We start from the raw sequence: 25,549 nt of genomic DNA, 5'->3' as shown, positions 1-25,549 counted from the left end.
CAAATTACACGCACTTCGATCAACGTTTTTAGCTAAAATCCTCAAAATACCGAAAATCGGAGGTACAGTTATACGGGGGCTATACCAACACATAGACCTATATTGACAGTTTTTGGTGAAGATGTTTTGTGACCACTGGGAATCCCAAACGTGAAATTACAGGTAGTTCGGTAATAATTGTAGTTAAAATCCACAAAATACCGAAAATCGGAATGTACCGTTATATGAGGGCTATACCAAAAAGTTTTTCGATATAACCCACCTTCGAATTTGACCTGCCTATGATAAAAAGTTTGCTCGTTTGCAAAATATAGCGCTCTAGCTCAATTATTGCGAACGCTAGAGTGATTACAACAGACGGACAGACAGACGGACATGGCTAAATCGTCTTAGAATTTTATCCTGATCAAGAACGTGTATACCCAGCAAAATTTGAAGGAAGGGGTTCAATGCGATGACGTGATTTCATGGCATCTTTTGCATTGGTTCAAACGATGTCATGAAAGATACGATCTTTTCATTAGCCTTTGAACCAATGCAAAGGAAGTCGTGAAAGATCCGATCTTTTCATCAGCATTTGAACCCATTCCATCGATCCAATAGAAATGAATTTTGTGTTTTTATTCATACAATTTTTTCTAAATATATAAGAAAATGGGTGCCACCGTGGTGCAATGATATGCACGCCCGCCTTGTACGCAGAAGGTCAGGGGTTCGATTCCCCGGCCAGGCAACATCAAACATTTTTCAACGCTGACAAATTTTCAGCCTTGAAAAACTTCTGACAAGTGGTGTCTTAAGACACGCCGTTCGGACTCGGCGATAAACAGTAGGTCCCATATCATTGAGCTAAATATAAATCTGGGTGCACTCATTGATATGAGAGAAATCCCCCTTGTCCCGTATGGGATGTTGTGGAACAATGTTTGTTTTTATAAGATTAATTATTTACAATAGGCTTTATGTTGTCGGAGACTCGAAATCACTACCAAAGTTGTTAAAACTCTCTTCGCAATGATAATGTCATTGCAAAGGGTTGGTGAAAATGACATACCAAAGCATTGGTGAAAATGACAAGTCAAAGCATTTGTGTAAATGACATGCTTTGGATCCAAAAATGAATAGCATCTTTTGGGGTTCACGCTCATATAAAATTCATCGATGAATATGCTAAAAAGATGACATACCAGCTCATTTGTACCCATGATTGAATGGCATCTTTGTCATCGAACATTTTGCTGGGTTCTTTATATGGTCGCAAATGATCAGTTCGATGTGTTACAAACAGAAAAACAAACTTAATATACCCTCCATACTATGGTGGAGGGTATAAAAATAATTAAAAAATTAAGTTACAGTGTTTTATATATGAATGCACTTAAAACTAGAAAGTAATTGTTCATGATGGAATCTCTCAAATAAAACGCTATATGGGGGCTATATGAAAAAATGGACATATATTGGTTTTGGTTTCATATTCATACATTGTCATCCAAATCTTTAAAGTGTACACAGTTTTAGTTCGATTGGTCAACAGCAACTGCGTGGAAAATTAGTTACTAGATTTGAACGAAACAGACACCAAAGCAAGTTAAATAAAAAATGTACCAGATGTATGTCGAATACAGATTTCAGAAGCCCTTAACATTTATAGGTATTCCATTAAGTTCGTCAACATAGGTCCATATTTTTGGTATAGCCTCCATATAAGGGTACTTTCCATATTTTGAACATTTTAGCTCCAATTTCCAACAGAACAGCCAGTAATTTGACATTTGAGGTTCATAGTGGTCCCCATATATCGTTACCTTCTGACTTTCGGTATTTGAGGATTTTAGCTGCAATTTGACATGTGAAGTTCTCCACCAAAAATGTTTAATATAGATTCACGTTTTGGTATAGACCACATATAATGGCACCTTTCGATTTTCGGTATTTTTATTTGGTTGGAGGTTTTCTGATGTCACTAAACTTCTTCATAAAAAATTGTCAACATAGGTAAACCAACCATATAACAGCACCACCCGATTTTAGATATTGTAAGGATTTTAGATATATTTTGTTTACGGAACTACCTGTAAAAGATTTTAAAATAGGTCCACGTTTTATTATAGCCCCCATATAACGGCACCTCCCGTTTTTCGGTTTTTGTGGATTTTAGCTACAACTTTTAACCGAACTAGCTGTAATTTGCCATTTGAAGTTCCTAGCGGCGGAACTATGTTAAAATCTACTCCGCCATAAATTGTCAACATAGGTCTACATGTAGTAATAATGATTCAATTTTTGTTCAGGACATTTTATTGTGGAGTACATTTGGGGTATTCGTGGCAGAAAAACTTCTTCGTCTCAAATTGTGGACAGAAAATTAAACTTATAATTTCCAGGAGATGCAAAATTTACATATTGCATATTCTCTAGAAAATATATGTACACAGATATTTACGAACACACATACACATTTAATAAAATACCACACAGCAAACCTTTGAACAACGATTTACGAGAAACAGAAAAACAATGTTCAAACCTCAATTAATTTCCTGCAACTTGTTTTCATTTATATTGTCCCATATTTAAAGCGAATGAAACTGTGAAGCCAACCAACCATCAACCAGCCAGCCAGCCGGCCAACAAACAAACAATGATAGTTGTAAACAGAAAACTATTTTTTAAACCAAAAAATCCTTTGTGTTTAATTCGCTTTTCCATCATTTTTGATGGCGGCCTTCACGGAACCACCATCATCACCAATCCACCATTCACAACGCCATCACAAAACGTTGCTGTGGAAATGGAAATCGCCTTAAAAACGCAAAATTTTGTTCAGCACAAAAACTTTTGATTATTGTATTGTAAAGTTACGTTTTGTTCGAGTCTGGTACTCTGGAAATTATTTTGAACTCTGACTGATGATGATGGTACCGTGGTTGTTATTGTTTTGTAACATTTCTCATTTTACATGGAACACTTTTCACAATATTGTAAACAGCAAGGAAAAACGACGGATAAGAGCCAGCCAGCCAGCCAGTCAGCGAGTGGTTCAAACGATCGAGTGACCGCCCACCCAACCAGTTTCCATCCATGGGTCCATAAAAAAGTAAAACTGTTACATACTGACCAAACTTTTAATGGTTTGTGAAGCCAAAACGAATTGTTTCGTTTATATTACCACAGCAACAACTACAAGAACAATAAACAACTTTAACGAAACAGAAATATTCATCATAACTTTTATTTACGATTGCCTAACATTGTAGAATTTTTTTTTTTTTTTTTTTTTTTTGCAAAAAATCAACGTAACCCAGCCACCAACTATGAGAATTTTTTTTCTCCCCGTTGTTGCTGCTCCATGACAACCAACCCATGGAATATCATTTCGTTTCTGCTCTTTTGAGCTGGAGACATCATCATGGCAATATTGGGTTAGTTGGAATCCCAGTATAATTAGTGTAGAATTGTAAATGGTCCAACATAAAAATTGAAAAAAATTGCAATTTTTGCAAACGTCAACACAAATTAATCGTTGACCCCAACCTTAATTGTTCCTTTTTCCTATGTTCGAAAAGAGATATGACAGATAGATAGAAAGACATGCAACTTTATTGAGTTGAGTCGCCCATCTTGGGGAGAACATGAAACTTTGAAAATGTCTCACACTGAGCGCCACTTTTATACGCTGAGTCGATGTGAAAGAAAATTATTATACTTTATTTCTCACAAGAATTTAAATAACACTGTGCTACCAAATATGACTAAAGAAATATTCAAGCGTTCTGATGCAAAAATTCTATCGTGCTGCGGTCCATGGGGAAGGCAAATACCTTTGGTTCCTTTGGGTCACTTCATTTTTTGTTTTATAAAGGAAAATCTAGCGAAAGACGGGGTTCCTATGATTTCCAAATTTAGACGGGAGTAACTTCTTTTTTCACAACGGACTTCCATGCATAGTTTTTTTTTTTTTTTTTTTTTTTGAAGAGACTGGTAATATATTTTTGAAAAAGTCATTAAATTTTGAAATCGGTTAACAAATGGCTAAGTTATAGTGGTTGAAGAGCGAAAAAACATAAACAAGTAAGAAAGTATCAGTCAGCTGTGCTGTCGGAGATATACCCTCAGCTACTGACCAAAACAAACACAATAATTATACCGTATATAAAATATATTGACTTTGAATGTACCGTAATGATGGGCTATACCAAATCATTGGCATATACCAAACATTAGTATACCCTCAGCATTTATGCTAACAAGGGTATATACACTTTCATACGGGCAAACGGGCCTCATCAAAAAAATAGTTTTAGATCCCAAGTATTTGGGGTTAGTTTAGCCATATCCGTCCGTCTGTCTGTCTGGATGGCTGGAGCGCACGATAACTCTCGAATGGGTTAACCTATTCGGTCCATACTTTGCACATCGTCAACAGTCTACCAGACTTTGATGATGTTTCAATATGGGCTCAATCGGTATACACACAAAAAAATTGGGATAAGTTCAGTTTAGGACCTGCACTCGAATCGCTTTGATTTTTGTTGTACCAACTTGTATTTACTGTCCCCCATTAGGGGCAAATTCATACTTCCTGAGAAAAAAAAAAACCTGGAATGAGCAAAAAAGCCCTATGACACCGTGTGTAGTGGTTGGAGCGCAAGAAAATTCTCCGATTCGGTCCAAAATGTAGCCTTCGTAATATTTTGTTCAAACTTAGTTTCAGTTCGAATATAAGCTCTATCTGCCTACTCCTTCAGGTACTTCCCCCACGAAAGTTCAAAAATGTTCGGAAAAATTGTGCGCACGATAACTCTTGAAGGGAGTGACCAAATATATCTTCCAGGTATAAGTCAGGTTCAAATATGGTCTATATTTGTCAATTCCTTCATGTACCTCCAACACAAAATTTCGGATAGGTTCACTGGGCAAATCCATACTTCTTGAGAAAACAGCCCGAAATGTGTAAAAAACCCCTATGGCACCATGTGTAGTGGCTGGAGAGCACGATAACTCTCGAACTGATCAACCGATTTTGTCCAACATTTGCCTTGGTAATTTTTCCATTCCTTTAAGTACCTCTTCCGCAACACTTTTGAACTTAAATCCTAATCCACATTGTCCAAAAAGATTCTGAAAAGACCCTAAATACATTCGATCTGTCCAACATTAAAGTTTCAATTCACATAGGCTGAGAGTATATCCCTGTCGGCAAAGCCGACTGATACTTTTTTACTTGTTTGTAAACAAACTTCTTCATAAAGGACTCGAAATATTAAATTACGTTAAGCTAAGTTTTAAAGAAACTTTTGAAAAATTTTTAGAGTTATTTCGCTCAATAGCCATTTTGGTATGTGGCGGGAGGGTTTTAAAGCTTGGACCATTATCTCAGGAAGTATTGATTTACTCCAAAAAAAGATTGTACTGTTGTAAATGAGGCCGCTAGAACAGCCTACTAAAAAAAAAGAATCAAAACGATGTGAGAGGAGCTCTTTAACTTCACTTCTCTTCGAATTCTGTGTGGGAGGTAGGTATCCAAAGAAGTGGACCGATATAGCCCATAATCCAAGTTCTTACATGACTGGATGAAATAACATTATGTGCAAAGTCTGCACCAATCAAAAACTCCCTGCGATAATTCAGGGTTTCTTGGAACATTGAGGCCATAATCTGAGGAAGGAATTGGGCAAGAAAAAATTGTACCGTCGTAAAGGGAGCCGCAGGAGCTCCGAGAGGAGCTCTTAAACTTCATTTTATCCGAACTTTGTGTGGTAGCTACCCGAAGGAGTGGACCGATATAGTCCATATTTCAACCTGTTACATGACTGGATGAAATAATATGATGTGCAAAGTCTGCACCAATCAGAAACTCTCTGCGAGAATTATTTCGCTGATTTGCCCTTTCGGCTGGTGCTATTAGGGATTTTTGGAACTTTTTGGCCAATATCTCAGGAACTTGCACAAGAAAAATATTATACCGTCGCAAAGGGAGCAGCAAGGACAACTTACCCTGAAACAAATTTAAAAACGATCCGAGAGGAGCTCTTAAACTTCACTTTATCCGAATTTTGTGTTGGAGGTACCCGAAGGAGTGGAAGGAATAATGCGATGTTCAAAGTTTGGACCAAATCGATTGCTCCCTTCGAGAGTTATCGTTCACACTATTTTACAGACAAATGTTGAAATTTTGCGGGAGAGGTACCCGAAGGAGTGGACCGATATGGCCCATCTTCGAACTTAAATTATTTGAATTTGGTTCGAATCGGTTGATCTGTTCGAGAGTTATCGTGCGCACCAGCCAGCCAGACAGATGGACAGACAGAAGGACGGACATGGCTAAAGCTACTCCAAATTGTCTGAAACGAATTTCGTCCAAACATACTTGGGGTCTAAATCCGTTATTTCGATGAGGCACATTTTTGGTCGTATCAAAGTTTATATACCCTTTCTAGCCTAAAGGCTGAGGGTATAAAAAACGGGAAAATGCTTTTCCTCGTGCTCTAGACTGCTTAGAAGATACCAAATAGTATAATAATTTATTTTTACCCAGAAGGAAATGAAGTTAGCTTTAGAAAACGGGAAAAGTAATGAAATCGGTTAAAAAATATATAAGGTCTATGCCGTTCAAAATACCTGAAATCGGGCGGTACTGTTATATGGGGTCTAAAACAAAACTTTGACCTATGTCCATAATTTTTGGTGGAGAAATTTCTTTATCACTGGAAACCCCAAATGCCAAAATATTAATTTGGTCTGAAAATGTAGCTAAAATCTAAAAAAATACCTGAAATCGGGCGGTACCGTTATATGGAGGCTATACCAAAACTTGGACCTATATAGTCCATCTTCAAGCTTTGTGATGACAATTCTCCAATTCTCTCTGTTTGTTGTTTCGCTTTCTGGAATACCGCGCTTTTTCATCTCTTCATCCACTTGCTTGCTCCATTGAAGCCTTGGCGTGCCAGTTCTACGTGTACCGCCATTTGTGAGCATTTAAACGTCTTTTTAGCGGGTCCATCATCGCTCATTCTTATGATATGACCTAGCCAACGCAATCGTTTCATCTCGATACGCTTATTTGTACTAATGTCGTTGTATAGCAGATAAAGCTCGTGGTTCATACGACGTCGATATTCACCGACAACGCAGATTGGCCCGTAGATCTTTCGAAGAATTTTTCTTACAAACACACCAAACACTCTCCCTTGTCCCGTATGGGATGTGTGTTGAATTAACAAAGACCAAGCACTGTCTTGCCAGCTTGCGCAAGTACCCAGGCTCCTGAAACATACATCAGCACGGATAGTATGAGTGTTTTGGAAAGCGTTATGTTTGTTTGACGAAATGTGGCTTTGTTTTTTGCTTATTTAAGCCAAAGTAACAAATGTTGGCCATTATAATTCTTCTTTTTATTTAACAACTGTTTGTTTGTTGCGTTTACGGCGGTGCCGAGGTAGACGAAGTCCTTTACTACCTCAAAATTTTAGGTACCAACATTCACAGTTGCTGCAAGAATTGTGGACGTATTACGCGTCGATACCATAAACTTGGTTTTATCGCCGTTTACTGCCAGGCCGGCTTAAGCAGATTCCCTTTCGACTTTTACAAAGGTGTTACTTACTTCCTTTACCGATCGACCCATGATGTCAATGTCGTCGGCATAAGCAAGTAACATATGTCTGTTTGTATATATTGTTCCACTTCTTTTGACCTTCGCATCTCGTATAAACTTTTCCAGCAGGATGTTGAACAGGTCACATGAAAGGATGTCTCCTTGTCTGAAATCTCTTTTGGTACTGAATTGTTCGGAGAGGTCCTTCCTATTTTAACTGAGGACCTAGTATCAGTTAAAGTCATCTTACAAATCCGAATGAGCTTTGCGGGGATACCAAATTCAGGCATGGTTGGGAATACCTTTGGGCTTAGGGGGCTGTCGAAGGCTATTTTATAATCAACAAAAAGATGGAAGTTGTCGATATGCATTTCTCGGGTCTTTTGCAGGATTTGTCTCAAGGTATATATTTGGTCAATGGTGAATTTTTCCGGTCAAAGGCCGCAATTATTTCATTGACCATAGGCTTTAGTCGCTCACACAATATGCCAGATCCTAACTTATATACAACAAGGAGCAGACTTATGCCCCTGTAATTGGAGAACACAGTCTTATCCTCCTTCTTGTGGACTATACATAGGATGCTCAAGTTCCAGTCGTCGGGTACGCGTTCTTCCTGCTAGATGGTGCTAACTAGCTGATACATACACCTTATCAGCGTGGCGCCTCCGGTTTAGCTATTACGCGTTGCTACTTATTGAAGAGTAGCCCCATATGCCGCATTTTTTCTTCGATAGCAGCACGACACTCATGGTCATACCATGGGTTCCTTGGTTAAGGTCTCTGGTATCCAAGTATAGATAGTAAAGGGAGATTTTGAAGGGAGATAAGTCTGTGTCAATTTGCATGGAGTGGGCAATTTTTTGTCATTGTGCTGATATGTTATCGGGACGAGAAGTGCTTTCATTAAGCAATTGGGCCGTGTTGTGTCTGTTCTTGTTTTACTTTCAACGTTTAGACGAGTACGTACCTTTGCTGCAACAAAGTAGTGGACCGAGTCTATGTTTGCTCCTCGGAACGATCGTATACCCAACACGGTCGATGAATGTCTTCCATCTATCACAACGTGATACATTTTATTTCTTTTTCTTTGATCTGGAGACAACCAGGTGCCCTTATGAATATCGATATGCTTAAATCTGGTACTGCTAACTACCATGTTTTTTGCTGCTGAGAAGTCTATCAACCTCATTCCATTGTCAGATGTTTCACTGTCGAGACAGAATTTCCCGACTGTTGGGCCAAAGATATTCTCCTTTCCAATTTTGGCATTAACATCGCCTGGAATAATGTCATGGGCGGGACAACGGTCATGTGTTTCTTGTAGACGCTAGTAGAATATATATTTGGTCTGTTCGTCCTTGTCTTCAGTGGGAGCATGAGTGCAGATAAAGCTTATGTTGAAGAATTTTGCTTTTATCCGTATTGTAGCAAGTCTTTCATTCAGTGGATTGAAGCTAGAGACCAGATGTTTTAACCTCCTATAGACTAAAAATCTGCAACCATACTCATGCTTTGTGTCATGACAGCTATAATACAGTGCGTCACCTGTAGGTGTTGTTGTGACGCCTTTCCCAATCCATCGTATTTCCGTATGACAGTAATGTTGGCCTTGTTCTTTTCAATTACTTCTGCCAGCGCTAAAGTGCACTTTCTCTATAAAGATTGCGAATATTCAATGTGCAGGTTCGCAGATCATGGTCCTTAAAACTTTTGCGGGGGTCGTCAACTTTAGAGGGGTTTGTTTTTCTTTTCTTTCGTTTTTTATAGTAGCCTGCTTTTTTCCAGGGAAGGGTTACTAACCCGACGCCCATACCCAAGTTTTTAACGTTCTTATGGGTGAACTCACGGCACATGTCAGCTCACTGCCTTTAACCAGTGTTTAAGGCAGCTCCCCAGGTGACACCACCGGGAGATCAGTGTCCACTTGAGATGAGAGAGGGACCAAGATATATCCTGTGCTTTGCCATATTAAAGCCTGTCAGGACCGGGCCTTGGTATCTTTCATCCCCTACGTCACCCAAATACTATATCAGAATACTATTGGTCCATTTTTTCTGCTGTAAAATTTAACAAATACATTTGCATTGTGTCGTTGCAACCTGGACCTCTTATACATATGTACGTAAACCTCCTTTCTTTACCTTAAAGATTAACTATTAACATTTTTTATAGGAAATGTCATTCCCATCCTTCTTAATTACAATTGCATTACTTATTAACTGATTTTCTCTTTTACTATTTCCTTTCATTACAGGTGCCATATTTGAACAAGGAACAGATGAGGTTCAATCGGCATTCAAGTATGCCATGTTAAATCATAACCTGAACGTGTCCTCGAGGCGTTTCGAATTGCAGGCATATGTGGATGTCATTAACACAGCGGATGCATTTAAGCTATCGCGTTTAAGTACGTTTCATCCATTAAGTTTTATGCTAAGTAAAATGAATTGTGTTTTCGTTGTTGGTCGTTCTATTTTTGTTTTCCTGATTTACATTAACCTACCATGAAATGAGGTCAAGCAACAAAACACGAGAGCATTTTTTTAGCCATTTTGCGTTCCAGTTTCAAGTTACATTACTTTATGCCATGTCACACGAACAAAGTACCCAGCAAGCTATGGCGGCGGCCACGTCATTCATGGTCGCCAACTGTCACGATACGCATGATGCTACACTTTAACATTAATTATGTTTAAGGTTGGCTTGTTTGGACTGACTGTCCGCTGGTCCGTTCATTGGCATTGCAACGTTTGGCAAAGTTATTGGTTTTTTTGTGTGGTGCTATTGAAATCAGTACCGTAATTCCTTTTTATGTTTGCTTTTAATTGCTTTCCGTTTTTCGTGGATATTTGTAACAGATTTCAATGCAATTTTGATGCTTCACAATGGAGGGAAATATGGAGGATAATGCCAGAGCTTATATTTTGGGGGGAGAGTGTGCAGCTTGATTTCATTTCCTTTATTTGTTGGCTTTATTCTGTTTGCGTTTATTTCATCATTGAATTTGGGTCGATGACTACGGAGTTGTGATGAAAGCAACATTCCCATTTTTTTCGGAAATGTGTTTCAGGCCAAGCAAATGGCTTTGTTCCCAACAATATAAACACTCATACCACTCTCGATATGTGCGTATGTTTGTTTTCTCCACTGATAGTTATGTTTGTTTGTTTTTGTTTTATTTTTGTTTCTCCTCTCCACATCTGATTCATCAAATGCAACCTTCTTCTGAGTTGTTTTTGTTTCTCTTTTCTTTGGGCGTGTAGTATGCAATCAATTTTCGCGAGGCGTTTACTCAATGTTGGGAGCTGTTTCGCCGGATTCTTTTGACACCCTGCATTCCTACAGCAACACATTTCAAATGCCATTTGTGACACCATGGTTTCCGGAAAAAGTAAGTATTACAATATTTTTTATATTTATTAAATATAACTTTTTTTAACTATATTTCAAAGTTTTTAAATATTGCAAACATTTTTTTAAATTGTTATCCTCCCCTCCCTAGCACGATAAGCCATAATAACAAACTTCTAGAAAAAAATTTTATTTCCCCAAAGCACAAACGCAAAATGTTATATCGAATGATTTATTACTTCAGTCATGTCGATGAGACATCAATTTCCATTTGAAATTTACATAAAAGGTGAATGAACGATACGACTGAATTGAACATTGTGCTTTTGTGAATGTAAAAAGTATTCCCAGCAGAAGGTGTTGTGTAAAATCTTAATTTAAAGTCGATAAAAACAGTTATATAATGCTGAGCCACAGGGATCTAAATTGAGCATCTGCAAAACATATAACGAAGAAACAAAATTGTGTTTCAGTTGAGGATAAGAGAAATGTTTTAAACACACACCTCCAACAAAGCAAATTTAAAGCATAAACTAACATTTAAACAATAAATACAGTCGGGACAGAGATACCCTACAACACTAGCCTTGTGTATAAGCTATTCGCGGATCAATATTTTTTTTATGAAAATGCCTATAAATTTATTCGCCAGCCAGCCTATTAAATAATTCGCGATATCGATATCGAAATATTTTTATACATGTACATAATTTCTTCAAGGCTCTGTCAAACTCAAAATCTGTATTAAGTTACATACGAAATTTCTCTGCAAATTATGACAAAACTACACGTATAATCGTTTAAACTTGACAATAAAATGAAAATTTTAGTAAAATTCAAAAACTGTACTATCGGTAAAGCTTAATGTCTGTTTTATTCCATGTAAAATAGGTGGAGCCACATGCTGTTTGACCCGTTCCAAAGTAATGCTAGGTTCTGCATTTACAAATCAAAACCACTATTTTTAATTATTACTAATTTCTGATTGAAATCGGACACTTTTACAAAAGCTGGTTTTTCATTTTCTTTATTTTCTGCTGTGTTGATGTTTCTTCTTACCAAAATATTTCAGTATTTTCAGTTTTTCTGAAGGGTCCAGAGATATGACGCCTTGAAAAAGTAGAATTCTGTAAAAACTATATTGTTCCAAATAGAAAAGCTTTTTTTGTATTTGTTGTAATTACTAGTGTTTTGTAATTGCTAATCCATTTTCAAAATCAAATAAGTAAGAAAGTATCAGTCAGCTGTGCTGACGGAGATATACCCTCAGCCACTGAAAAAAAAAACAACAACAACAATTCCAAACTAAACGCAATAATTTTGACGTATATAAAATATATTGATTTTGTATCTGTACGTACCATAATGTGGGGCTATACAAAATCTATCAGGCATGTTCTGGCATTCACCTCTGCACCTCACGTGTATCGAACACACCTAAAGCTGTTCTGCAACACACTTTACACCTGGTTGGGGTGTATTCCTCACACTGTAATTTTGATGGCGAGAGCTGAGTGAATCCTTATTTTTTAAAGAAATTAATTGAAATTTTTTACAAAAAACAGCATAGGGCTAAAATCTAATGTGTTTTCTATTAGCATTCAAAAAAATATTTAATTTTCATAACAAAATATGATTTAAAAATTTATTTTTTCCAAAAGTACCAAATTCAACATGTACGCGCTCTTGTAGAAGTTCGTTTCTTTGTTTACTCTGTTTCGTAAACAATCAAACTAACAAAGCGTACATACCCACACACGCATGTGTATTCGTTGATGCGCCAACGCAGACTGATATTTTTTCATTGTTAATGATAAAGCTTGGAAGCTGTAATAAAGCTTTCCAAAGTTCTTTCGTGAAATATGAAAGCTCTTTTCACGTGAAACACAGAACATCAATTGCTTTCACAGGTGAGTTGCGGTGAATTCCAGAACATGCAAACTTCTTCATAAAGTATTCGAAATATTACATTACGCTAAACTAAGTTTGGAAGAAATTGTTGAAAAAGTTTTAAATTTATATTGCACAGTAGCCATTTTAGTATATGCCGGCAGGGTTTTGGAGCTTTTAGGCCATTATCGCAGGAGGTATTCACTTACTTCGACACAAATTGTAGGGTTGTAAATTAGGCCGCTATAACAACCTACTGAAAGAAGAATCAAAATGATGCAAGAGGAGCTCTTAAACTTCACTTTATCCGAATTATGTGTGGGAGGTACCCGAACGAGTAGACCGACATAGTCCATATTCTAACCTGATACATGACTGCATGAAATAATACGATGTGCAAAGTCTGCACCAATCAGAAACTCCCTGCGAGAATTTTCTTGTGGATTTGTCATTTTGGTTGGTGCCGTCAGGGTTTCTTGGAGCTTTTAGGCCAATATCTAAGGAAGTATGGACTTGCGCTAGAAAAAAATTGTACCGTCGTAAAGGAAGCCGCAAGGACAACCTACTGAAAAATATGTCCAAACGATACCCAAAGGAGTGGACCGCTGTATTCCATGTTCGAACACGATCAATATCTGGAAGGAATAATACGATGAGCAAAGTTTGGACCAAATCGATTGCTCCCTTCTAAAGTAATCGTTCACACCATTTTACAGAAAAATGTTGAACTTTTGTGGGGAGGTACCCAAAGGAGTGGACCGATATGGACCATCTTCGAACTTTAACTAAGTTTGGACAAAATATTACTATACCCTAAATTTGGTTTGAATCGGTTGATCCGTTCGAGAGTTATTGTGCGCACCAGCCAGACAGACGGACAGACGGAGGGGCATGGCTAAATCGACTCCAAATTGTCTGAAATGAATTTCGTCCAAACATACTTGGCCTCACTATTACACCGAAATTGCAGATAAGGGTATAAAACTTTCCATTTCCATTTTGTCGCTATAGGTTAACGTCTTCATATAACCTCGATAGAACCGTACTTCCCGATTTTCGTTATTTTTGATGTTTTGGCCTCAATATCCCACCGCAACGGCTGAAATGTGGTTGTTAGCCTTCGTAGAAGGTATAAAACATTCCACATGAAATTTGTCGGTACAGGTCTATGTCTTCACATAGCCCCCATAGTACGGTACCACCCTATTTTCGGTATTTTTAAGGTTGTGGCCTCAATATTCCATAGAAATGGCAGAAATGTGGTACCTAGTCTTCGCAGGTGGTGTAAAACTTTCCATTATAAATTTGTCTCTGTAAGTCCACGTCTTCAGATAGCACCCGTAGTACGGTACCTTCCTATTTTCCGTAGTTTGATGGTTGTGGCATCAATATACACCTGTAATGTCTGAAATTTCGTATTTAGTCTTCGTTGAGGGTATATAATATCCCATATAAAACTTTCCACCATAAATGGATCGGTATAGGTATACGTCTTCATACATTGCCATACCTCCGATTTTCGGCAATATTTTAGTTTTAACCGCAAAATTAAACCGAATTGACTGAAATGTGCCATTTCGACTCCCTTGGAGTTGAAAAAGGTTCCTCCTCAAATTTCTGGGTGGGTCGACGTTTTGATACAGCCACCCGTTTTCTGTATTTTGACGGTTTTTGCCACATTAACCGAAATAACTGAAATTGCGTATTTAGTTTTCGTTAGGCATACAATATATTTTAACAGGTACAAAACATCCTTGGCAAAAAATCAAACACCAATGGCCTACGTTTTTGTATAGCTCTTTTATAAGGGTCTGATTTAAAATTTTGGGAGAATTTAGTTACATTTTTCTACCAACTTGGTTGTTAATTGGAATTTGGTGTTCGCAAGAACTATCCGTATACATATATAAGGATTTTAGTCTAGCCCCCATGAACCGATATGTCCCAATGTATTTTGAGGGTTTTTTGGGTCATATTTTCGAACTGTGCATTTTCCGGAATCCATTACCATGTTGGGGGCAATTGGGAAACTGTTCCTCATCATTGAGATGTTTGTGTGTTGTCAGAGGTTACAAAAGATAAATCCAGAAAATTGTAAACATTGGTTCATACTTTGGAAAAAAAACAACGATGACGCACCTTATTATTTCTCCTAAAGGGTTTCCTACATTTTACTTGTGAAATGGGTATAATATGGTACTTTGGAATCTCCACGCAGAAAATTATCAACATAAAGCGATTTTTCATTAGTTAAGACATTCTATCCCTACAAGGAATACATCTTAAATTGGAGGAAAAGCTTAGTACTTTCCTAAATGATGTATGCTTATTGTGTTCAATTCAGTTCTTGGTGGGGGTATTAAATTTTCGGACTGGCCAAACTTTACGACGTTCTAATTCGTTTTTACGAAAAAAATCATTTTTTAGTTACCGTTACTTGAAATATAACGGCACAATTCACGAAAAATTCAATTTTCTGTCTTAGCTAGCTTGTTTTTTGAGAATTTTTGAAAAGTATTTTAGCATTTTTGGCACATTATTTTTGGACACTCTCTCTTGTCTCCCTTGTCCCATCTGGGATGTTTGTGGAACAATTATATATATTATATTTTTGGACACACTGTGCGTAGTGTTGAATGTACCCTTTCACTGTTAAAACTACTAATTACTTCAAAATATTAGCATCCAACATCTTAGTTTTATCGGCGCCTTTTGGAAATAGTTAAGATGATACCAAAAGAAAAGGGTAGTGGAATTTCAGAGAATTTTTCTTCTCTATAAATGGTGTCGTCCCAGTTCATCCCCTCTGATGAATGTTACCCAGAAATATATGTGTATGTATATCCTTTGGTAACACTTATAGCTAGGCGCTTATAAACTTTATATATATTTACGATATAATCTATCATGTTTTAGTAAAACCATTATTACATTTAGGACATCACGGTCTAGTTATAAATATGTGTGTTGTATGTTTGTATGTATTTTGGCAATATTTTGATTGTCTGACAAAAGTTATTGTTTTATTTTCTACTTCGGCTACATTCCAACAATTCGCTTCTGGTATTTATGTCTGTATGTTATGAAACCCATTAAAAATGAAATGTAACAATGTTTCTGCTGCTACGGCAACTGTAGCCAAAAATATCTCACCGATATTATAAAGTGTTCTGTTTTTTAAGCAGTTTATTTTTGCTATTAAACTAGTAAGCAGGCTATTGGCAATGTTTTCGTAATGCTTGCCCATGGCAACTTATCCTCTTGTCTTTTGGTCTTTTGTTCGAATAAACGAAAAATCCACAAATCATAATAATTTTATGAAATGAATGACCAGCCTCCACGTCTCGCGTGTGCCGACTCTCTCGCAGTTTTCACAAAGGCCCACAGAGACAACAACCCATGACTGGTCATACAAAAGTCATATAAATTTAGCGTTGGGATAAAGTTGTAAAAATAATGTGGAAAATTACTGAGAATCAAAGGAAATGAAAAAAAAAACGAACAAAAACAACAAGCGAACGACATCAAATAATAATGATGACATTTTGATAACGATAATTTAACGACAATAAGTACAATTTCCAACAGAAGAAAATAACAAACCTAGATAACATAACGAAAGAAAGAACAAAAGGAATACTATGACATATTTTTATCTGTCTGTCAATTGTAGAAAATAAAATATTTTCACAATAACATCAATTACAAGCTGTATCAAAAGATTTTTTTGTCAAATTCTTTTGCGTATTATTTTGTTTTGAAATAAAAATTTATATTCTGGGAAAAAGGCAATAAAAAAGAAAAATTGAAAAAAAGACATTTATCTTAAAAAAAACAATCATTATCTTTGAAATTTATTTAAGGTCTTTTTTAAGTCACTTTTGGTTCAATGGCTCCAACTAAAGCTAGTAGTTTTTACATTGCTAGGATTTAAGTTTTCAGAATATGAAACAATGCTTGTATGCAATCTTTGCGGTTTAATATTTAAAATAAATGTTTAACAATGACTGACCACTACGATTTTTCTTGATTTTTGTACTAAACTACGATCAATTACAAAAACTTTAAGTCATATTTGGTAGTGGGATTCGAATGATTACTTTTTTTGTTAATTTTTTAAAATTTGTCAATGCAATTTTTCCTTTATACCATTGTGAAAGATTTGATACTTTATCTAAAAAAAATCCAAAATTAAATTTTTTGACATTTCTTTTGTTGTTTTAGTTAATATTTTATTTTAAACATCCTAAAAACTGCGTCATTTTTCGATTTTGAAAATGGTTTATCAATTATTGTACCAATATTAATGGGTACTACTGAATAGCGTTTTTTTGTGCCCGTGATAGATTTAGCCATTTCATATCTCAAATTCAACTCCTCTTTCGTATTTAAATAATCATATTTTTAAGAAAATCTCACTTTAATAATTGTTTGTGGTAAAGTAACAAATGTTTCACACTGGTATATAGGAAAAATTTTATTGACAAATTTTAAAAAATTAAGGAAAAATAGTGTTCATTCGGATTCCACTACCAAATAGGACTTAACATTTTTGTAACTGATCGTACCTTAATATAAAAACATTTCAAAAAAAAAAATCGAAGTGGTCAATCATTGTTAAAAATTGATTGTAAATATAAGTTAGCGGAAATTGCATCGAAGCCCACTGTGCACATTTTTTTCAATATTTTATTTATAAAAAAAAGATTTTTTTACATTGGACCAATATTAAAGAAGTTATGAGTATTTCTTTGCATATAGTTTTAACAGAATTTGAATTTTTCAAGGCGCAACATCTTTGGAGCCGTTAGTCAAAATATCTGAAAATATACTGAAATGTTTTGCGGATCAGTAGCATCACCATAGAAAAAAATAAAGGAAATAAAAAAAAATATGGACTCAAACTGAAATAAACACAAAGATGTAAAATTCTGCAGTCCAACAATAAAAAACGCGAACAACAATAATAGGCATCAGCACGGCCTTGTTGACCAATGCGTAATGCAAAAACAACTTTCTTGTTGTTTTTACCCCCGCTTATTGAAGCAACATTCCTATGTTCGTATTCTTTGCGAAGCAAAGACGACATAAAAACAGTGGTGGATATGAAATTCTTTAGTTCGACTCAAATTGTAGGGTAAACAGCTTTAGGGCCATAAAGCAAATTTCTCATTTTATTTAATTTGCTAGATGGCTTTATTGACCTGTTTATCGATACAGAGTCGGCGAAAAAGGGAACTGATGAAGTTGTTTGGTGACAACTGAAACTATAGTAATCCCTACCCTTCGCCCGCAACTAATCAATTTCATATCCATTTTAAAATATTTTGTTGTTATTCAAACAATTGAATTACAACAAAATATGGACTCAAGCTGAAATAAACACAAAGATGGAAATCAAAAACCTCATTTTGAAAAAGTGCCCGATTTCACTCTGTACTCCCCATACACTGTTTAATACGACCAAAAATGTGTCTCATCAAAATAACGGGCTTAGACCCCTAGTGTGTGTGGACTAAATCTGTTTCCGAAAATTTGGAGTTGGAGCAACCAAAATTTGCATTCTTACAATTCTGTCGAAACTTAGTTTAAGTTCGAAGATGGGCCATATTGGTCACCTCCTTCCAGTACTTCCCCCACAAAAGTCCAAAAATGTTCGCTAATATGGTGCTCACTGTAACCGAAGAGAGTAACCGTATTGGTCATAACCCTGCATGTGGTATTATTCCTTTTAGGCAAAGGTCGGCTTCGAATATGGACTATATCGGTCCACTCCTTCGGGTACCTCCCATCCAATATTCGAAAAACTGAACTGTCTGATAGTTTCGAAGCTTTTAAGCAGGTTGTCCTAGCGTCCCACTATGTCGCGAGTTCATATTAACTGTGGATAAAAATAGAAGGAGTTGTTGTAGGTGCATCAATTTTGGTAAATGAACCTTTTATTGACTTACAATCTCCAGGAAAAAAACGGGGATGGTCGGTCCACGTCTTGATATTGTGCCCATAGAACCGTTTCTCCCTATCTTCAGTATTTTAAACTTTTAGTCATGATGACCAACCGAAATTACTGAAATTTGGTGGTAAGTCTTCAGCAGAGGTATGAAAAATTCCAACTGAGAATTTTGGGTGTAGGTCCATGTTTTGATATAGCCCCCATAGAACGGTACCTCCCGATTATCGATATTTTGAAGATTTTAGCCTCATTATTACACCGAAATTGCTGATATTTGGTATTTAGTTTTCGTTGGGGGCATAAAACTTTCACCTTGAAATTTGTCTGCATAGCTCCACGCATTCTCCACGCCACTATAGGACCGTACCTCCCGATTTTCAGTATTTTGGAGGTTTTAGATCGCCACGGTCGTAACACTTTGCGTGCCCCTTTTCGACGCACAGTGGTTGAGAATTTTTTTCCTGGACAAAACTCTGTAACTTTTGGACGGATAGATATATTTTCACATTTTTGTTTGTTTTATAGATAACACAATCATCTTTGCGATTAATCAAATACGATAAAATTCTGTCCAGTAGTTGCGGAGGAATTCATGGTCAAAGTTTACATTTTGATATTTTTTTCATTTTCAATTCATTACAAATGTATACATGGACTGAAAGCGGACATCTAAGGCATTATTCTACCAAAACGAAATATTGTTTCATGCTGTTCCCTAAAAGATCTAGTCCACTGTATTTGGAATTTCACTAAAATTTAGTACCTTAGAAAAAAGTGAAGTGAGCTATTTTCACTTCGTGTAAAGGCTACGGTACTTTATTAAAACGTTTCTTAAAGGAAACAATAATACCTAAAAAAAAAAGAAAACAACATCTGTTTTAGTTTCCGAGAAATAGCTACTTCTATGTCTATATCTTTTGAAAAAATACGTATTTTCCAAAACTGGGAAAAAATTGTAGTCGTTAGGAGTACGCCACTCCCACACTTTCTAATATTTTGACCTAATATTTTTGGTTCCCTTTCTTTCAATATGTTTATTATCCAATCCTTAATAGAAATTAACAATCGGAGACGACAAAAAATTGGTTTTGGCCAGGAACATATATTTCTGAACCACTGTGCTACGGTACAATTTTTTTTTGGCGTAAGTATGTACTTCCTGAGACTATGACCCACACACCAAAATTGCTAGTGTGCAGGATAACTCGCAGTCTTGTTCAAAAATTTCTTTTAAACTTATTTTAACCCAATTTAGTATGTTGAGTTCTATATGAATCGGAAGTTTGCTTATTAAAAATTTTATGTCAATGATTGGTATAGGACTTACAGACTCCATATACTTTGAAGCAACCTAGTGATACAAAATTTTCCCACAGAAATGCTGAAGTTTGATATTTAGTCTTCGTTGTGGGGTACAGAACTTTTCATCTGAAATTTGTTGTAGGTTGCAGCCTCAATATCGCACCGAAATGGCTTAAATTTGGTATTTAACCCTCGTTGGTGATAATAAACTTTCCACCTGAAATTCGTCGGAATAGGTCCAAGGATTCATATAGCCCTCATATAGGCGTACCACCCAATTTTCGGTATTTTCAAGGTTGTGGCCTCAATATTCCACAGAAATGGTTGAAATTTGGTATTTAGTCTTCCCTCGTTACTTTGAAAGTTTTAGCCACATTATTAAACGCGAATAACTGAAATGTGGTATTTAGTCTTCGCTAAAAGTACAAAGCATTATAACAGATACAAAACATCCCCTACAAAAAAGCCGACAGTATAGCAATAGACCCCATATTAGTTAGATTTTTTTTCTAAGATATTTGGTAGATTTTAGTCATATTTTTCTAGGAAACCAAACGGAAACTAATTGTTCCTATTTACTTCAATACAGTTCATGGTGGAGGGTATAAAAAGATCGGCCCGGCCAAAGTTAACGCCTTAATTGTTTTTTAATGAAACATATAAAAATACAGTGTGTTGTTGATTTGATCTCTTGAGCAACGCTCGCTCTCTGAAACGTAACAATAGGCAGGGTCACCAAATATTTTGTTTTTCTTTAAAATGAAAAAAGTAAGCTTATTTAAACAAGTAAAAAAGCATTAAGTTCGGCCGGGCCGAACTTTTCATACCCTCCACCATAAAATATTCTGAACTAAAATGGAATAATTACTTTTCATTCCTGTCCCCAACTTTAAGTGGGTACGTCAGATAATGTTTATGTACATTTATGCTTCATTCGGGAGGCCCTTTTTATGGTGCCTATATCTAACTATGTATGTTGACAATTTTTGGTGGGCTAGAGATTGGGAGGTACTGTTATATAGGGGTTATAATAAAACATGGGCCTATGTTGACAGTTTTTGATGGGAGCTTTTAATGTCAAATAACTCCTAATTCGGTTAAAAAATTTAGCTAGAATCTGCAAAATATCGAAAATCGGTACATAACGTGGGAACTTCAAATGTCATTAACAGCTAGTTCGGAGGTATCTGGGCTATACGAAAATATGAACTTAAATGAACCGTTATATGGGGGCTATACCAAAACGGGGACCTATGTCCACAACTTTTGTTATATAAGTTTATTGACACTTAAGAACCCTAAATGTTAAATTATACCTACATCGCACAGTGCGAAATATGAACTCTTTAGCGGAACTTTACTAATAACTTTTAAAGTAAAGGGCGTAGATTCCTAAAATTTTGCAAAAATGTTTCTTATATTAGTTGATATTGTGGGTCTCAAATTGGGCCACATAGGCCCGCGGTTTCCCGTAGCGTTCATGTAACGGCGGCTGTCGTTTTTACGTTTTGCATTTATTTTTCAATCGATTTTGCAGCAAATTGGTATATTGAGTTTTCAGAAGAAAGAAAACTTATGTACAAAATATTTTCAATATAGGTTCGCGTTTTGGTATAGACCCCATTGAACGGTACCGGTCGATGGGACATATTTTAAATGTTACAGACACATTTTCCAACGTATTTGGTTGTATTTTGGCATTTTATGTTCTTTGTAGATAGAAAACCGCTGTGCGAAATATTAACTTCGTAGGTACGCGTTTTTGGTATAGCCCCCATATGACGGGTTACCTCATATTAGGTATTTTAAATGTTGAAGACAAAAATTGCAACAGATTTTGATGCAAATATAAATTTTAAGATGTTAGCGAATAAAAATCCTCCTCACATAAAAGCTGTCAACATAGGTCCATTTTGGGTGAAGCCCCACAACCCTACACATCCATTAAGGTGTAAAATGTCAATAACTGTTTGTTTTCATTTGTACCTATAACGTTTATTGGCCTATTTAGCAGGTCTGTTCCATTAATTTTATTAACAATGTCTCTCAGATCAAGTTCAGGTTGGAACTGCATTACTATCTTTAACGTATATTGGTATTTGCACCACAGCATTTAAAAATGTTGCACTATATATAAATCACCAACATTTACAGGTCTAAACTATTAAAAATTGCGAGAGGATTCTTAATTTAACAGAAATCATCATTTGTTAATATTAGTGAGTCCATTTCTTCAAAACACAGTCAACAACGGCGTTCATCGCCGCGTTTACCTTCCACTTTCGAAAATGCAATTAAATGAATTTTCCGAAGTCATTTTAAAAAACTTGAATTTCTCCGAAGACCGCACGTTACCGCAGCTGTTTTATGGCTTTGCAAAGAGAGGAGACCCCAATCTTACAGATCATATATATCTTAAAACGTGAATGTACGGGAATCACTTTTGAAATTTCCACGGAAAATAAAAAAAAAAATTATTTTGAAAACTTCAAAAAAGCACTTCTTTCCGATTAAAATTGCACTAAAATAATAAGAGGATTTTGCATTTTTTTTTAAGAGTAAAATATTATAATAGTTTTGTAAAATATTAAGAAGAGTAAATCATGGCATACTGACTTACCATTTGTCCACGCCACGCTATTTTTTTAATGAATCCAAATTATATTTTTTAGAAAAAAAAATTATGAAACAAATGTGCAACTTTAAGTGCATTTTTAAGTCGTTTCGCGGAGTAAATCGCCAAACTGAGTATGGATCATTTGCAGTGGAGTACTTAGCTAACGAATTCAATAAAAAATTAATGAATTCTATGTACTTCAAAATTCCTTAAAGTTCCACTAAACTTCCCATATTTCTCACTGTGCATCGGTCTGAAAATGTAGCTAAAAACTTCAAAATACCGTAAATTGGGGGGTACCATTATATGGGGGCTATACCAAAACGTGGACCTATGTCCACAACTTTTGTTATATAAGTTTATTGATACATAAGAACCCTAAATGTCAAGTTATAGCTAAATCGGTCTGAAAATGTAGCTAAAAACGTCAAAATACCGCAAATCGGGGGGTACCGTTATATGGGGGCTATACCAAAACGTGGACCGATATATCCCATCTTCGAACTTGATCTTCCGACGGCTAAAAAAATGGTATTCCCCAATTTTCAGCGAAATCGGTCTACAAATGCGACCTGTACATTGCGAACGGACGGACGGACGGACATGCATAAATCGACTCAGAAAGTGATTCTATGTATATCCCTAGAAGAAACTATGGGTCTATCTCGCTTCCTTTTGTATGTTACATACAAATGCACTAACACATAATACCCCTTACCACATAGTGGTGTAGGGTATAAAAATGTGCTCATACGATTTTTGCCATAGAAAAACCGAAAGGGTTCAATGAAGACTCCCCAGATCTGGAAGACAATACAAATTTTCGCGTCTATCTCGTTTTTTGACCGATAGATGAATTTAAAGTCTATACTCACCGGTATTCATAAGACGACGAGATGAAATGGTCTGCAGGATTGGGATTACGGCTAAAATAGAAGAAAATATTATTTTAGCCGTAATCCCAACACCAACCTGTAGACCATTTCATCTCGTCGTCTTATGAATACAGGTCAGTCTAGGGCGGCATTCGACAGCCCTTTACTCGCTAGCAATCAAAGAGAGCTTCTCTATTAACGCATTGAAAAACCATGCAATCACACAATGTTTGTTCAATTTTTTTTTTGTTATGTGCCGATTGCTGGTCTAGGGCCAATATTTTGCCAATAGTGTCAATATCCTCATAATGGTATAGAGTATAAATAGAGTGTTTTATTAATAAAGGCTAATTGCTAAAAGAACTATAAGATAATACTTATTCCGTCTATGATCATAGGCCTTGATTTAGCAAAGGAAAGACTCTATTAGGGTGACTAATGACTAAAGATATTATGAACAAAACCGTCTTAGGCTTTTGCTAAGTTCGTACGTATGCGTATACGTGTTTTTTAAATTAAATGTAAAATCCATACGACGCTGTGTCCTATCTTTACCGATTACTGATGGAAACAATTTGAAATTTGTTAAATTATGTATGTCAAAAATTCACATTTGCTTTGAATGTAATTATAAATGTTAAAATAATTCAAAAGCCAAGTATCTCTTTAAGTGAGTATAACCTTTTAGTCCAGTCAAAATAGACATGTATATAAAGTGGAAATAGCAAAAATTCCCACAAAGCTGAATTTTGGTGGCAAGCTAGGTTTTGCCATAAGAAGTAACGTCCTAAAAGTCCACATCGCTCCCATTTGTGCAAAAGAAGTTATTCAGGGTCAACGGTCGTTTTTTGGATGCTTATTCAGTTTTTTTTTTCTTTTTCAAAAATTGACTAAAATAAAAGTTGTAGGCTTAAAAATTGTTTACAAGAATGATTTGTATGACTTTTCATTGTGAAGCACCGTTCTTGAGATATCGTGATATAAGTGTCAAATTACACATGTGAAGAAGTAAGCCGCGTAAGAACATCATGTTTCCACAAGCTTTGTTTGACGAGTTGTGGCTTTGTTTTCGATGTGCTTACTTAAGCCAAAGTAGCATCTGCTGGCCAATACAATTCTTCTTTTTAATTCACAACTGATGTCGTTTGTTGTGTTTACGGCGGTGCCGAGGTATACGAAGTCTTTTACTACCTCAAAATTATAGGAACCAACTTCAACCGTTGGTCCGATCTCAATGGACGCATTGCGCGTCGGCACCATCAACTTGGTCTTCTCGCCGTTTACCGCCAGACCCACTTTAGCAGATTCTCCTTCGACCCTCATAAAGGTATCGTTTACTTCTTTTACTGATCGTCCCATGATGTCTATATCATAAGCAAGTAACATGTGACTATTGGTGTAGATTGTGCCACTTCTTTTGACGTTTGCCTCTCGTATAACCTTTTCCAGCAGGATGTTGAAGAGATCACATGAAAGGCTGTCTCCTTGTCTGAAACCTCTTTTGGTACCAAACTCTGCCGAGAGGTTCTTTCCTGTTTTAACTGAGGACCTCGTGTAAGTTAAAGTAATTTTACAAAGCCGGATGAGCTTTGCGGGGATACCAAATTCAGACATGGCTTGGAATACTTTGAACGCAGCGGGCTGTCGAAGGCTGCTTTATAATCGATAAAAATGTGGTAGGGTTCGATCTGCATCTCCTGGTTCTTCTCCTGGATTTGCCGCAGGGTAAATATCTGGTCAATGGTGGACTTGCCAGGTCTAAAGCCGCATTGGTATGGTCCAATTATCTCGTTGACCATAGGCTTTAGTCGTTCGCACAATAGCCCTGAAACTATCTGGTAGGCGATAGGGAGACGACTTATGTCCCTATAGTTGGAGCATAAAGTCTTATCTCTTTTCTTATGGACGGGACACAGGATGCTCAGGTTCCAATCGTCGGGTACGCGTTCTTCCTG

General features: G+C 36.3%; 1 protein-coding gene across 3 annotated transcripts in view; it reads left to right on the top strand.

Annotated features, from left to right (window-relative positions):
• GluRIB (Glutamate receptor IB) overlaps nt 1-25,549 on the top strand; it is a 323,616-nt gene that overhangs the window by 115,814 nt on the left and 182,253 nt on the right. For all 3 annotated transcript variants that reach the window (XM_073983938.1, XM_073983939.1, XM_073983937.1), the window contains exons 3-4: nt 9,861-10,013; nt 10,870-10,997. In XM_073983938.1, the coding sequence (XP_073840039.1) occupies nt 9,861-10,013; nt 10,870-10,997 (281 nt within the window). The remainder of the gene's footprint in view (nt 1-9,860; nt 10,014-10,869; nt 10,998-25,549) is intronic.

This window comes from Musca autumnalis, unplaced genomic scaffold, assembly GCF_047663935.1.
Source record: "Musca autumnalis isolate F117 unplaced genomic scaffold, ASM4766393v1 scaffold_4, whole genome shotgun sequence".
NCBI classification, from domain to species: domain Eukaryota; kingdom Metazoa; phylum Arthropoda; class Insecta; order Diptera; family Muscidae; genus Musca; species Musca autumnalis.
The sequence above is the reverse complement of the archived record's forward strand: the minus strand, read 5'-3'. Positions and strand labels throughout refer to the sequence as shown.